General features: G+C 47.8%; 1 protein-coding gene across 4 annotated transcripts; it reads left to right on the top strand.

Moving 5' to 3' along the window:
- The first annotated feature begins 1,270 nt into the window (after positions 1 to 1,270).
- Positions 1,271 to 15,389, top strand: atf1 (activating transcription factor 1). Of its 4 annotated transcripts, XM_015344145.2 has the most exons (9): positions 3,822 to 6,190; positions 6,435 to 6,646; positions 7,170 to 7,273; positions 8,943 to 9,065; positions 9,248 to 9,348; positions 12,035 to 12,168; positions 12,569 to 12,751; positions 13,393 to 13,552; positions 14,517 to 15,389. In XM_015344145.2, coding segments are annotated over exons 2-9 (951 nt in total). In that variant the 5' UTR covers positions 3,822 to 6,190; positions 6,435 to 6,645; the 3' UTR covers positions 14,662 to 15,389. The 4 variants fall into 4 exon arrangements, with proteins under 4 accessions (XP_006629348.1, XP_069043244.1, XP_015199631.1 ...); XM_006629285.3 differs by lacking the exons at positions 3,822 to 6,190; positions 6,435 to 6,646 and adding an exon at positions 1,271 to 1,469; XM_069187143.1 differs by having other exon boundaries at positions 3,820 to 6,646; positions 8,943 to 9,050.
- Positions 15,390 to 15,689: the final 300 nt, after the last annotated feature.

Here is a 15,689-nt window from a genome sequence, read left to right as displayed (position 1 = left end):
GCGGAAGTCGAGTTCGCGCGGGGAGCGAAGGGAGTTTTTAAATCTTCAGGTGCGTCGACCGCAACAACGGCCGCTGTTCTCGAAAGCCCTCAAGAAAGAGAGGAAATAAACTAAAGACGCTCTGACTCGTTTCGTTCCAAGCGTTTGAATTAACTGATGCTCAGAGATTTTTTTAAAAGAAATATCTGAATGTATGTTACTGATTTTTCATAGTCTCCAACATAAAGCGCTTCACTTCCAGGAAGCTGACCCATTGAAGAGCAGCACCACCTGGGTGACACAGACCAGCGTGGGAGAGAGTGTTGCTCCAGGGGGTTAGAGGGGACTGTACTGCCCATGGAGGAATTTAGCCAGGATACGGGGACAAAAAAACACCGATCTGTATTAAATTCGTCAGGACCAGCCTGCTGCACAGCATTTACCCGAGCAGAATTAACACTGAACAAGGAAGGGGGGAATACCGATGGCTATCGAGGTCTGGGTGCCTTAGAGGGTGTCGGGCTAGCTTTACATCCGAATGATGGCAGGTCCCACCGCAAACACGTCTCCTTACTGGGGCGCTGGCTAGGAAATTCTGGTCTACCGGGAGAGAGTGGCACAACCCCTCTTCATCAAACGCTACACAAAGCGGCAGGGGTCCCGTCAGCGATGTAGCGTATTAACCCTCACAGTGTTAACAATAACACCAGGGGCAGGGTGTGTCTGTCTGCTCCTGTAAGTCATTTGCAAAGCGTCGCCGAGAAATGCAAGTGTAGTACTTAAAGTTGCGGGGAAAGCTATGTGTGCAGATCAGTGTCAAAAAAGCCAAATGCAGACGTAACATTAGCTGATAACAAGAAATAGCTGTGTCAGGCTATATCGGTTTTCCTGGGGAAAAAAAGCTGGAATCCACCCATGAATGTACTGAAATGTCTGTATATGTGAATAGACAGGATTTATTATGTAATTCCAGGGCTGTACAGTAAATCTCATTTGCTATTTTAGCACAACCCCAAAACAATAGAGAGGGAATGGAGTAAACAGCTAGCGCAGTTAGCTCCGTATCTTTGCCTCCAGACACCCACATTTTTGAGGAAGATGACACGAATAATACGATTATTTCAGTCGGTACAATTGCCCGGAGTGAGCGGGCTGCCTCGATGCGCGCTCCCGATCTCACAGGAACGCGCTGTCCCCGAGCCCTGTCACTCACCCCCCCCTTCCTCCCCTCCGACCAATCAGGAGGCGCAATCGAGTAATCACGTGCCCCGCTAGTGGGCGGGTACTCGACTTCCCCCCCTCCCCGGTTTTCCTTTGAAAAAAAAGCGTGTTTTTTATTTTTTTTATTGACAAGATAGATTTAAAAATAATAACAAAAACAGCGGCGTGCGAGCTTCCCTCCTACCCCGGTACTCGGATATATGCTATCCCCGTCTCTATCTAGAAGAAGAGTCCGCACCGAGGCGCTGAAGCGAGGGCGACTTGCCGAGGTAAAGTGTCGTTGTTCGCGGACGGCGGCCGTGTTGTCTTCGCCGCTCCGCCACAGTAATGGCGTCTCTCCTCCCCGACTCTCGACCGCTGTCGGAGGGGAAGGTGTATTAATGGCTCCCCGTATCGCTGACGTCTGTTGACGCGGTCATTTGCGTGCTTGGTGACTTGGGTTTGTGCTGAAAGAGCTCTGAATAAACACTGAACACCGACGGGGGGAAATATGCGGACGGTTGTTGAGGCTGCGGAGGAGGGGGGAGACGGAGGAGTCGAGATTTGGGTGTCTTAGCTGATTTTAAGGAAACGAGACGCGACTTTTCTTTTTAAATAACATTCGATACGCGGGGTTTTAAAAGATCAGATCTTGCACGAAAACAATTGAAGTGCATTTATTGCGGCTCCACGTAGGAAAAGGCGGATTATTTTTACTATTTTAAAAAGCCTGTATTTCACAAACCTGTCCCTTTTGTAAACCGTAGCGGTCGCATAATTGCACGAATTTCTGTGGCGGGTTTTTAACAGCAATAATGCATATTGGTGCTTGATCCATGGCCGTATAAGGCGAAAGCCTTAGAGCATCTTCGCATATCAATGCGTTGTATTTGCTGCTGGAAAAAAGTGCATTTTGGAGGGAAGACCGTTTTATTAAATTTGACTTTCAACAGGGATTTTGTCGTTTGTTTGAATTTTGTTACTGAGGATTCAGATTAAAGTGAACACCGCCCGGAAGACGCTGGGTGCAGACAATGTTATGCAATCTGAGGATCTGGAGTAAATTTAAATCACTGCAGCAGTAGTAGTGTGATTCTGTAGGGGCTGTTACAATATGTATTTTATTTTTAAGGTTTCATAGCTCTCGGGCCTGGAAAGTACGTGGTGTGATTTTAAGAAATGATATTTTTAGCTGCTCAAGGTTGGGAGTCAGAAAGGGATGTGGGATGTGGAATATTGGAATAGGTTGGGGAAAATATTGGCCAGGGCATAATGTGTATCCTGCCAGATGTGTAGGTCGTGTCTTGAGCTTGCTGTAGGCTTTAAATGTGTTTTATATAACCTGGCCTAGTTCTAGCTGAAATTGTGTATTACGTCTCTTAAGCAGTGCTGGAATGAATATTTCACCGTCGAAAAACGGTATCTAGAAAATGTAGACGTTTAGACCTTAGAAATTAAACATTGTGGTCCCTAAGCCCCTGTCTTCAGAAGAGCAGGGTCCTCTGTTAGTTGAAATGTATGTGCTCTCTCCAGATGGGTTTATTTCTTGTGTCATACCTGATCAAGAAAGAATTGTTATAACACTGATCCAAGTGCCTCCTCCAGTCTTTTTCATGGCGTCTTCAAGCTCGGTTTCCCTTCATTTCGTTGTAGCTTGTGCTTTTGTTGTGTGTGCTGTGCTTGTCATGTATGGAGACCTTCTTTTCCTTTGGCCAGCTTTTTAAAAGTTTTAAAAGTCCACCCAACAACTGTCCTCCCTGTTGGTCGTAATACGGAGTCCGTATTACACCCCGAACTGGGGTGTTAAGTTTGGTCTGCTTGCCTCATCTTAAAATTCTGGACGTTTGTCGTGTCAAGGTAAAAGTTACATAGGAGGTTTGGAGTGGGCGAGTGTTGTCAATTGAAAGCGCTCTCCTTTATTTGTGCTGGGGAAAAACAGGATTTTATCTCGGCCAAGAAAAAGAATTCCATCCTATCCCAAAGCAGTGGTTTGATTTTAAGACAGGACAGCATAGATTAGCAGTGTGTTGGGAAAAGCCATGCAAGTGGTCATCTTTTCCCCTATTTAAAGGTAGGCCAGGATTCCACATTGTCCTGGCTCCGAGGTGTCCCTTGGTTTATGTCTGAAAAGGCTTCAGATCCAGAGGAACACACACTCCCATTGCACTGCATTCGAGGTTTTCCCTGCAACTGAGATCTTTTCCATTCAGCAACACAAGCTTCAGAAGAGTGAATTCCAGGTTGCTCCCTTGCTGGGAGTCGGAATATATAGATTTGTACTGGTCAGTACCTGGATGCTGTCAGTACCCTGCAGTCAGTGTGGGTCCTGGGCGGAGCAGTGGCTCTGTGGCTAAGGATCTGCTCCTGTGACTGGTAGGTTGCCGGTTCAAATCCTGCAGAGGCCGGCAGAGGAATCCTACTCCGTTGGGCCCCTGAGCAAGGCCCTTAACCCTAACTGCTCCAGGGGCGCCTTACAATGGCAGACCCTGCGCTCTGACCCCAAGCTTCTCTCCCTGTCTGTGTGTCTGTGTCTCCATGGAGAAAAGCTGGGGTATGCGAAAAGACGAATTCCTAATGCAAGAAATTGTATAGGGCTAATAAAGATACATTTTATTATTATTATTATTAATGCCCCAGTATAGTGACAGGGACGATATACTGTAAAAAGGTGATGTCCTTCGGATGAGACGTAAAACCGAGGTCCTGAATCTCTGTGGTCATTAAAAATCCCAGTGCGTTTCTCGAAAAGAGTAGGGGTTTTGCCCTGGGATCCAGGCCAAATTTCCCATTGGTCCTTACCAGTCATGGCCTCCTAATAATCCCCATCTATGAATTGGCTTCATTACTCTGCTCTCCTCCCCACTGATAGTTGATGTGTGGTGAGCGTTCTGGCGCACTATGGCTGCCGTCGCATCATCCAGGTGGGGCTGCACATTGGTGGTGGTAGAGGGGAGTCCCCATTACCTGTAAAGTGCTTTGAGTGGAGTGTCCAGAAAAGGCGCTATATATGTGTAAGCAATTATTATTATTTGTTTCTGTTTGTACATCCATCTCTGCAGCTGGTAAATCTTGGAAGTGGATCTAACTGCCTTGCAATAGGAGCCCGATCTGTTTCTCTGAAATCCCAAGATAACAGCCTGTTTCCATTTCTAGGGGCTGTCTTCCTTCCTTTATTGTCTCATGTGGGATGTGTTTTTTGCAGACAGGTGAAAATATGCACACGTGACAATACATTTAACACCACATGACCCCATTATCCCATTAACAAATAAAAAACATATGTGTCTAAGATTAAAAAAGAAGTCAGAGTGTGGAAATAATCCTCACAGGCCAAAATAGATAACAATCCTGGGTTGTGAGGGGAATGGATACATTAGACACATTGAAGACTGAACAATAGTTTTCTTGTATAAATTGAGCTGTGAGAAGGAAACATGGCAGTCGAAGTCAGTGGAGCCCTGATGGAAGGAGCTCAGAGCACTGTGCAGGGTGTGGTCATAACGCTCAATACTTCTATTGATCTTCCACAATAGTTTTTTGCTGTAGACGTTTTCCAACCATAGCGATTGCTCTTTGAGTAGCTTTGAGTTTTCTGGAATGTACTTGAAGTAAATATGACAGTCAAAGTTCACATTTTTTAAATGTCTTTGTCTTTTGGTACTTGGGTTTAGGGATCCATAAATCTGTAGTGTGGGTCAGATCCAGGGTGTGACCTACAGATTCTTTATGGCAGAGTTGAAACATAATTCTCCATACAGTATTTTTCACCAGCAGCCCCTGTACTGTGATGCTGTACACCTATACATCATGAACATGGTTACTCATGACCACTTGATGTGTATATTTAAAGGTATAATGTTTCTGTTAAGAGTGAGACAGTGGTTGGCATTGCTGCCTCGCAGTGCTGGGGCCCTGGGATCAGTTCCTGGGGTGCTGTCTGTTTGTATGTACTACCCTTGTTGGCGTGGGTTTTCTCCCACAGTCCACAAATATGCTGTCAGGTTAATTGGCTTCCGGGAACACTGGCCCAGGTGTGTGTGTGTGCCCTGCGGTGGACTGCTGTCCTGTCCAGGGTGGACCCTGCCTTGTGGCTGTTGCTTGCTGGGATAGACTCCAGCTCCCCCGTGACCCTGAATTGGATGAAGTGGATAGAAGATGGATCGATGGTTCTGTTTAGGTGGTACAGCTGTCTGTATTGTGTGCTTCTAATTGCAGGCCACAGTTTCTGCCAGAGCCGCTATTGTCTGAGTCAAGGCACTGCCTTGCTGGAGAGAAGCGTGCGTGTCTGAACACCTCTTACAAGTCTGAGTCTACCTGTGTTGCTCAGGTGTATTGTTGATGATGTCTCTGAGCACGATCTCGCCCTGAAAGGACAGGCACAGACGGCGTGTCTGTCTCTGCTCACTCTCCTTCGGGCATGCCTCCGCGACAGACTTGTAGGAAATGGCAAAAAGTCTTTATTCTGCCTTTATTCCCAACATTTCCTATAAGAGCACAGACGGAGGTCTCAGACTGAAAAAGAGGCTTTGTCCTGCCACAGAAGGCACCTTTGGACATTAAAGCCCACTGTCAGGCAGGTAAGGGGATGAAAAGTAATGACACAGGTGAGTGGTTCCAAAAACTGCTTCAATATAATTTTCTGCAGGCTAGTCTAGTCTAGTGCAGTTTCTGATTGGGGAAAAAGATCTCGGCCTGCGTGTGTCACATGTTGCCAGTCAGGAGCCAAGTCCAGGGTTTGGAGTTGGGGAGTGTGCAGACAGGGGCGGGATGTACCAGTCCTCGTACTGCCCTCTGTGCCTTGGCTGGAGCAGGCCTGAGTGTGTCAGGATGGTGAACAGGTGAAGCCCTGGGGCCCTCTGGGCTTCTGTCTGGAACATGGGACAATCTACACGGTCTCCTCTTATTTCTCACCTCTCTGACCTGCCTGGTCAGTAGTAGCCAATTGAGACGAGAATCTCCTCCAGCTGTGTCTCGAAAGAAGACAGGATATCGGCTGTAACAATGGGACTAGGTATCGTGTTCCATACCCCTGCATGTGTTTGTGTAAAGAAGTAGTACCTTTGCTCATGAGTACACCAGCAGAATCTCGCCCAATATTCGAATCTGTGACTGTCAGTTTGGGAGTCAGGAGCACTAACCGTGACTCCACGCTGCGGTGTTGGTTGGCTTGTGAGTGTTGAGGACTTTTAGTGGTGGTGTTCTGTTTTAAGAAGACCTGCTCGCTCAGAACCCACTCCACTCCTCTTTCCTTACAGAGTTCTCCTCCAGCCTGCACCTTATCAACAGCAGCTGTGTAGCAGTTAAAGTTTTGTGTTGTGTTGTGGCACTGAGCCGGCAGTGGCTTGTGCTGGCTTGCGTACCTCTGTGGTGCGGCCCGACCCGACCTGGTGGTCAGAGGGAGAGAGCTGGCGAGAGGCAGCTGTGATCCTCCCCCCCCCCCCCCCGTGATCTCAGCAAGGAAGAATCAGTGAGTCATCCGTTTCCACAGGGCTGCTTGTGATGATATCGTTTTCTTAGCAACCAGCCCCCAGCAAGTGCCAAAACAAGACAGAGAAGGGAGCAGGGCAAGGGGGGCTGTATGTGTTTGTGTGGGGGGGTCATGTTCCGTTCCCTCAGTGCTGCAGCGTCTCTGTCCATTGCAGAATCAGAGCAGAAAATAAGCGTGTAAAAAGGGCAGAATTCCCATGCTTTCAGATGAATTCCCGACTTCCACAGCATCACGGTGCTGGGTCCGTCGTGAAGCTGCCAGACACAAAGGAGAAACTGTATCCTAATCACTATCCTAGACATCAGATACGCATCGGAGACACCTGGCTCTCCTGCTGTGTCTCAGGGAAGAGGGGTTTTTGGGGTTTAACGTCGGTCAAGCTTTTCCTTCCGCGGCTGTCCATCACTGAGGTGCCAGCTGGGTCCATGCCACCACCTGGCAGATGGTTATGTCTCGCACTCACGCCACACTCTCTGTCTTCGTGTCTCTGTCTCCTTTGCAGTGACGATGGAGGAGGTGCAGCAGAGCAGTAATGGCACAGAAACGCAGACTGTTACCATCCCAACCACCATCAGCGCCTCCCAGATCTCGCAGATTGCCCAGCAGGTGAGGACGCGTTCGTGACGGGCTGTCCTCGCCTAGATCGTGACTCTGGAGCGGTGGGCGTAGAGAGGTCTGGGGAGGAGGATCTCTGAAGACCTCATCCTAACGTGCTACAAGTGCCAGAGCTGTTTGTCTTGATGGTCTAGCCAGTGTGAAGTAGGGAACAGTAAATGAACTAAATGCGACACCAAGGCAGGTCCCCACTAATACAGATGTCCAGCCTGTGTGAGTGCATTGGGGGGAGAGGTCACTGTACACTCCCAGCCGGCACTCGCTCTCGGAATCCTCGTCGCAAGCTGGTTTTTGCTGGAATAGTTCCCTGGCCCTTGGGTAAGGTGGGCAGAAACAAGCAAGGCGTGGTGCAGCTCACAGAGTGCACGCGGTAATGCCCGCTATGGAACACACAGCGACTGAAAGATAGCTGTCCCTGTGTTGGGGTTCAAGGCACGGGAAGATAGTTCCTAGTCTGTGGAGACAGTAGTTAGCCCAGGAGCCAGGGTCCTAATTTCAAAATCGAGTCAGCATGGAGTGCAGTCTATTGATCTTGCAGTTCAACCTTTAATATTATTTCTAAGGTTTGTGTATTAAGCGTGCATTGTAGACGATTACAAATGGGTGGATGCCATTCGGTAGGTCTTACCTGTTTAATTAATAATGGTGGAGGGGGTTAAAACATGGGTCTAGGAAATGTGACCGTTTCCTTGACACAAGAGCGGGGCAGGAGAGCGAGAGATCACACCTGTCTTCCTTGTGCTGGCCGCCACGCCCACCTCCCAGACCTGGAACTCAGCTTCTCAACCTTAACATGTCACTATAGTTAAGGAAACATTACCAAGTCATGGAAAAAAAAACAATACTTGTGATGGCAATAATTATAATGCTTGGCATTTGTATAGCGCGTTTCATCCCCAGGGACCCCAAGGTGCTTCACGTATAGGAGGGGACCCACCTCATCCCCCACTGAGGAGCAGCTCCAGGGGGAGGAGAGAGAAACTGCTGCTCCAGGGGGAGTCAGGGAGCTTTAGAGAGAGCAGACTGAACAGCCCCGTATTTAGCCAGGACCTGGGGTTAACCCCTACACTGTACAGGACAGCTACATTGAGTATATTGTATGTATAGATGTATCTTTATCCCCTACTTCTGCTGGCTGTGGTTGGTCTTATTGTAAGCCCTCTGCGGTACAGTTTCATATCCTCTCTGTTTGTTTTCAGCATGGTTGCACAGTTGGTAGTAAATGGTTGTGGTCAGTGGTTCCACCAGTTAGATGGTGGAAATAACAGCACCGAAGTGTGAGAGGGCGTTCTGACGGAAGTGCTGGAAGTGCCCTGGTATCATTGCTTCACACAGGAAATCGGAAACGTTTTGGCGACTCATATATCTGCAACTCGCTGCTGACTGTCTTAAAAATGGCCAGACTTATTTTCCCGTTGGACATGAAATGTTCCCCAAATCGCCCCTTGTGACTCTAAATGTAGAGGCAGACTTGCTACGTGGCATCACTGCACGCTGGCAGGCAGGCAGGCAGGCATGCGAGCAGGCCGGCAGAAGGGTCGGGCGCCCTGGCAGGGGGAGTGGTCAGCAAGCCTGCCGTGGGCATGCCGGCGCACGGCGTCCTGGCGCAGGCCCAGGCCCAGGCTAACCCAGCCCGCGGGGGCTGTGCTTGTGTGTGCAGATGTCTCTGGGCGGCTCTCCGGTGACGGTGGTGCAGCTCCCCGGGGGACAGTTCCAGGTGCAGGGGGTCATCCAGTCCGCGCAGTCCTCCGTCATCCAGGCGCCCCAGGTACAGACCGTGCAGGTATGGACTCGGAAGGGCAGCCGATTGTCGCTCCCCTACAGCCTCAGGCTTGGCAGGCAGTCTGCGTTCGCCTTTTGGTTCCCTTTCACTTTATCTCCTTTAAGACTGTTCTTTCAAACCCAAGCCCCCCCTTTCGGCACTCATCCCACAGCCCAGAGTATTCCCAGCTCTCTCTGTCCCAGGGCTCACAGATGACGGACAGTGACGACTCCCAGGAATCCTCAGACAGCGCCGCCTCGTCCCAGAAATCACGGGAGCTGCTGGCCAGGCGTCCATCGTACAGGTAACGCTCCCAGCATCCTTCACATGCACTCTGGAGTTGTTGAGGTGCTTTGGATACTTCTCCAAGCGCTGTTTGAACAGTGGGTGGAACAGTCCCTTTTTGCCAACATAATAGGTGATAATTCCAGTTCCCTGTGTAAATTCTAGTTCCAGCTTTTTTGGCTTGGTATGCCAGACATTTTGCCTCTGATTTCTCTACCCATGTAATATTTTACTGAATCTCAGCCTGCTATGTAGCTGATGGCTATTACTGCAGTGTGGGGCATTGGCCAGGGTTCTGGACTCCTAACTGAAAGGTTGCGGGTTCGAGTCCCAGGTGGGGCAAACCCGTTGTACCCATGAGCAAGGCTCTTCCCTCGAGATGCTTCAGTAAAGTGCCCAGCAGTGCAAACAGATACAAATATAATTCACTTTGGACAAAAGCTTTATGTGAATTAATAATCTAATCTGTATCAGACTGTTGTCACGGGTGATGACAACTTGAAAAGAAACTGCATCCTACTACATATAGTCTGTGGGAAATCCGAAGATGTTTAAACATGGAGAAGAAGAGACTTATATGTTAAATATCACCGGTTTGTGTTCTGCTGGAAGAGCAGTGGAAGTGTCTCCTATTCCTTTTTTCCACGAACTTTGGAATTGCTGATTGTCTTTTTGTCACAGCGACAGCCGCTGTATCCAGACAGGGAGAATGAGGAAGTGAAGACAAGGCTTCTCTGACTGGCACATCTGTCAATCCAGTCATCTTAGATCGAGTCACGGGCACTGGAGAGACAGACAGGAGGGTCACCTCCAATTGAAGCAGAGGCACATCCCTCCTTGATATTTCCAGACATCTGCAGGCACTTAGGAAGTTGCCGGGAATCAAGAAAGCCCTAGCTAGAAAGTACCAGCCCTTCCCAGTTGCAGTTGGCCAGCGACGTGACCTGGGCTTGAGCCCTCAAAGTCTGCATTGTCGAGGTCAGGCTGCACTTGGACTGAGTGATATTACTGGTTACTTGCCACACATGAGCCCCAATCTCGAACGTTTCTGAAGACAGCTGTGAAGTGTCTTCTACAGAAAGCTGCAGATACTTACTGTAGACTAGTTTAAACATGGAGTAGTTTTCAGTTATATAATGGTACAGTGCTCCACAAATGCCTCATCCAGTCCCATATAGTGCATTTTTTTACAATTACCTTTATAAAATGGCACAGTGAGACAGGGGGAAAAACATCTGTGAGCTGAAGCACTGTTTTTACTTTTGCACAGGGTGTTGCCATCCCTGAGTACTTAACATACATGTTCTTAGTTGTTAAGTGCACGAATAAAGCTTTCAGATCACGATCTGCAGAGAACAAACATGCTAGGTCATAGCCAAATAAGGAAGGCCGTGTCTGTCACCCTGCAAGGTGGCCTCGGCGTGTCTCAAGGTCGTTGCACAGCGGAGGAGACTCGGTTCACTCCTGCAGCCCAGACCGCTTAACTGCCCAGACACTGCAGCAGAGGCTTATAGACCGGTGCTTGCTTTTTGCTTTCAATTATAAAAATGGGAATTTTGCCTATTTTACTGCATTTTATTAATTACATTTTAATTGGTATAAAGCAGGTTTAAAGCTTGATTTTCTTGAAATTATTTGATTGCGTAATTTATAAATTAGGAAGACTGGGTTAAGTTTATTTCCTGATGTTATGGTAAATGCAACGTTAACCTATAAATAACGTCTGTTACTATTGAGAACCTGTTTTTCAAACACAGCCTTTTTAAAAACATTGTTCATTGCCAAACACCCTTGCCAGCAAGCTGGGCAGGGCTTCAAAAATGTCTTCTGAGGCAGATAACTGTTCTCCGCAGCCTGTGCTGGTTCGTCTTTGCTGCACTGGCGCCAGTCCTGTGCTGTACGGGCATGTCGGGAATGGGCCTGAAACACTGCAGTTCCCAGGCTTGCATGATGCAGTACTTGCTGCTGCTACTGAGTAGATAGTGTCTGGGGTCCCCAGTGCTGGGCCTGGAGCTCCACTCACCTGCAGGGGTTTGTTCCAGCTGAGCTCTGTTGCACAACTGGAACTTTAACTGACTTAATGACAGGAGTGAGTTGAACTGTTCGGCTGCGTTCAGCTCTTAAACAAGCTGGACGTCTCTTACCTGTTGCACTACGTGTGGAAAATGAAGGGCAGCGCGATGGCGCAGTGGTTAGTTTGCATCGCTGCCTCGCAGAGCTGAGGCCCCGGGGTCAGTTCCTGGGCTGCTGTCTGTGTGGAGTTTGTATGTTCTCCCCCATGTTCATGTGGGTTTCCTCCGGGTACTGCGGTTTCCTCCCATGGTCCAGAGACATGCTTGCAGGTTAATTGGCTTCTGGGAAAACTGGCCCTGGTGTGAGTGTGTGCCCTATAATGGACTGGCCTGTTGTCTGCCTGGATAGGCTCCTGTAGCCCTGAATTGGAAGAAGCGATTAGAAAATGGATGGATGCATTCTAGAAGTTGCCTAAAACACCAAACTTCTGAGTACGCCAAACTTTTTCAAGTAGAAAAATATACTTGCACAGGTTCCCAACCAGAAACGTAATTAGTTTAATTAAGGCTTCAGTTAGGCAATTAAGATTTAGGAATGAAACGAGCAGGTGTGTGGCCACACCTGGGAGCCTTGAGCTGTTAGACTGGGCAGGAGAAGCAGGCGGGGCTCACAGACTCTCCTCTCTTCTGCAGGAAGATTTTGAACGACCTGTCGTCAGAAGAAGTGGCATCCCGTAACGAGGGAGAAGAGGACAACCCTTCCTCTTCGGCCATGACAACCATGACAGTGCCCACGCCCATCTACCAGACCAGCACCGGCCAGTACAGTAAGGCACCCCAGCGCTGGGTCCCACCTCTCAACGCAGCATGACAGCAGCTCCTTCAGACATCTGCACGCGTCTTCTCTTTGTTTAATAACCCGCTGTTCCCCAGCATGTTGAAGTGGGGAAAAAAAGCTTTCCATACTTTTGCTGAGGTCTGTTTTTTTATATATTTGATCTCATTTGTGGCTTCTGTTCCACTGCAACATCTTAACTACCTGTTTAACAAATTAATGACTTAACTGGTCATAGTAACCTCCCTTCTCAAGCCTTGATGATGATGACCAGTCAGACCTGCAGGATATGAGCCTAGCACATCTGCCACCACACCTGCACTGTTGGTCTGAGTCGTGCTGTTCAACGGGTGAGGGTTACAGCAGTGTGTGCCTTTGCCATTACTTTTCAGTTGCAATCGCGCCCAACGGAACCATTCAGCTGGCCAGCCCCGGGGCAGATGGCATGCAGGGCTTGCAGACGCTGACCATGACCAACTCCGGCACAGCGCAGCAGGGCACCACCATCCTGCAGTACGCACAGACGCCCGATGGGCAGCAGATCCTGGTGCCCAGCAACCAGGTGGTCGTACAGAGTGAGTGAGATGAAACATGCCGACAGTCTCAAGAGACCAAGGAAGGGTATTCCACATACATTGCAGCCAACATCTCCATTCTGCACTTCAACTTTTAATGAGACACGAGGTGCTTAAAGAATCTGAAAATGGGGCTGTTTGTTTTCCCTTGTCTGTTCTGAGAGCTGAAATATGAGTTGTTTTCAACCACATTATGCACATGTTCAACACTTTCTGGCTATCACGTTTGAACATCACCTGAAATAGTTACAGTTAAACTATTACAGTTACTTCACTTGTAAAAAAACGGTCTAATTTTTTTTCTCATTAATACCTGAGCAGCGGTCTTGTTTGGCTTTTCCCATGTTTCTAAGCAGGAGAATAGAGTGCCATTATGTCCCTAATTTAGATGCATACATTTGCAAGACCTCACTACCACATAATTCCTCTTTCAGCCTTTTTATTTTTGCCAGCTTAGGACAGGTGGAGTGTGAACAGAGGGTGTTTTAGCCTTGAGTGCTTGTCCAGTTGTCAGTGGGACATTGATCTGTGGACAGCGCCAGGGCAGCTCTTATGTCTCTTTCAGGCTGTTTTTTTCTGTGGCTATAGTGCCGCACTGTGGTTCTGGCAGAGCTCTGAGTGCTGTCTCCTGTGCTTGTAAGGTGCCGGGGGAGACATGCAGACCTACCAGATTCGCACCACACCCACCACCACCTCCCTGCCCCAGACCGTTGTCATGACATCACCAGTGAGCATCTCCTCTCAGAGCACCAAGACAGATGACCCCCAGATGAAGAGAGAGATCCGGCTAGCAAAGAACAGGTGAGCCTGAGCGACCCCACATAGCCCTAGTCCTAGACTACATTAATCTATTCCTGGGATGCTATCTGTGTGAAGTTCTGTATCTTCTCCCCGAGTTTGCATGTGTTTCCTCCCACAGTCCAAAGACATACTGGTAGGATAATTGGCTTGTGGGGAAATTGGCTCTGGTGTGAGTGTGCGTTCTGTGATGCACTAGTGTCCTCTCCAGGGTTACCCTGCCTTGCGCCTTTTGCTTGCCAGGATAGGCTCAGGGTCCGCAGCAGCCCTGAATTGGATGAAACGGATAGAAAATGGATGGATGGTGTAGTCCAAAAGTAATGTCTTCTCAGTTGAGATCTTAGTTGCTCCATGTGCTGGCCGTGGAGCCTTCTTCAGGTGTGCGACAGTCTCGACCAAGGAAGGGTATTCCACATACATTGCAGCCAACATCTCCATTCTGCACTTCAACTTTTAATGAGACACGAGGTGCTTTAAGAATCTGAAAATGGGGCTGTTGGTTTTCCCTTGTCTGTTCTGAGAGCTGAAATATGAGTTGTTTTCAACCACATTATGCATTATGTTCAACACTTTCTGGTTATTACGTTTGAACATCACCTGAAATAGTTACAGTTACACTATTACAGTTACTTCACTTTTAAAAAAACACAATGAGTCTAATTTTTTTTCTCATTCATACTTGAGCAGCGGTCTTGTTGGCTGACGCAGCTACCCACCTGAACTACTTAAGATACCTAGGTCTTATAAATCTGTAGAGGTACTGACATGGCTGAGCTTCATTTGTGTTTTTGATGATTTACCTTCTAAAAAAATCAGAAAGGGTGCTTTGCGGCCTTGGGGGGTGAGCGCCCCAGGTTCAGAACCACTGCACTAGGAGATGTGTTGATTGCAGGGCCTGGGGCTGTGTGGCTCGGCTCTTGATGCTGTCAATGGTGACTCCAGGTTTCTTTTCCCTCTGCCCCCGCAGGGAAGCTGCCCGCGAGTGCCGCAGGAAGAAGAAAGAGTACGTGAAGTGTCTGGAGAACCGCGTGGCTGTGCTGGAGAACCAGAACAAAACGCTCATTGAGGAGCTGAAGACATTGAAAGACCTTTACTGTGTGAAAACAGGGTAACGTGGCCCGGCCCAGCTCGCCAGCAGCCCTCCGTACGGACTCACATTTGGGGAATGGGAACATTTTTTATTTCCTTTTTTTTAAAAAAATTTACTTTCTCTGAATTTTTAAAAAAGGTTATGAGCAAGAAAAAGAAAAGAAACCCACAAGTTTAGCTTTTCCATTTTTTTTCCCAAGCATTTATAACTTTTAATAAAAGAGAGACAGTTATGTTAAGAAGACGTTCCTGAAAACTGACTTGGCATCTCTTTACCAAGACGCTGTGGATAAATGCAATACAGCCTCCCTGTCTCCAACCCCTTTTTTCACACCAAACCTGGAATAGTGAATTGGATGATTTTTTTAACAATAATGTAACAGTGGTAAAACCATGACGGCTGTTTTGTGATCTCCGATACCGTTGTTTTTTGTGCATATTATGTATTCGTAATTCATGTCTGCCTTTTATGTAAGTAAACCTTTTGCATTTTTTCCTTTTCATATTGAGGAAATGTTACAGAGACCACCCCCACTGCTCCTCTCCTTTCCATCCAGCTGTGTTGCTGTGAGTGTGAAGGGGGGAGCTGGAAAAGAGGATAACCCCTTTCTTAAGCCGGGTTGTTACTGGGACAATCGTATCAGGGAACATTACTGTGGCTAAATTTTGGGGTTCATATTTATTTGGATTGAATAAACCTGTCATTTATTTGGTAAGTGAATCGAAATAAATATTTTTCCAGCCTTGTTTACTTTCTGGTATACTTGTACTGTCTGCTATACTGATACTTTGTACTTCTCTACAATTTTTCACTAAGTCTACATTTTCTTAAACGGATAAAAAAATGCAGAAAAAAGTCTGAGAACTTGCCTGACTGCACACTTCTGTTCTAGTTCTAGTAACAAAAGTTTTACACTCCATGCTTAGTGTGAAAGTTGTTGGCAGAGTGTAACCTCTGTTAATAGGTCTCCAGCATTTGCACAAAGCTTACCAATCAACATCAACATGTTGCACATTTAAATAGGATATTGAACTGTGTGTATGGTGGAAT

This window comes from Lepisosteus oculatus, chromosome 1, assembly GCF_040954835.1.
Source record: "Lepisosteus oculatus isolate fLepOcu1 chromosome 1, fLepOcu1.hap2, whole genome shotgun sequence".
Lineage (NCBI taxonomy): Eukaryota > Metazoa > Chordata > Actinopteri > Semionotiformes > Lepisosteidae > Lepisosteus > Lepisosteus oculatus.
Note: the sequence above shows the minus strand (reverse complement) of the source record. Positions and strands in the feature narration are given on the sequence as shown.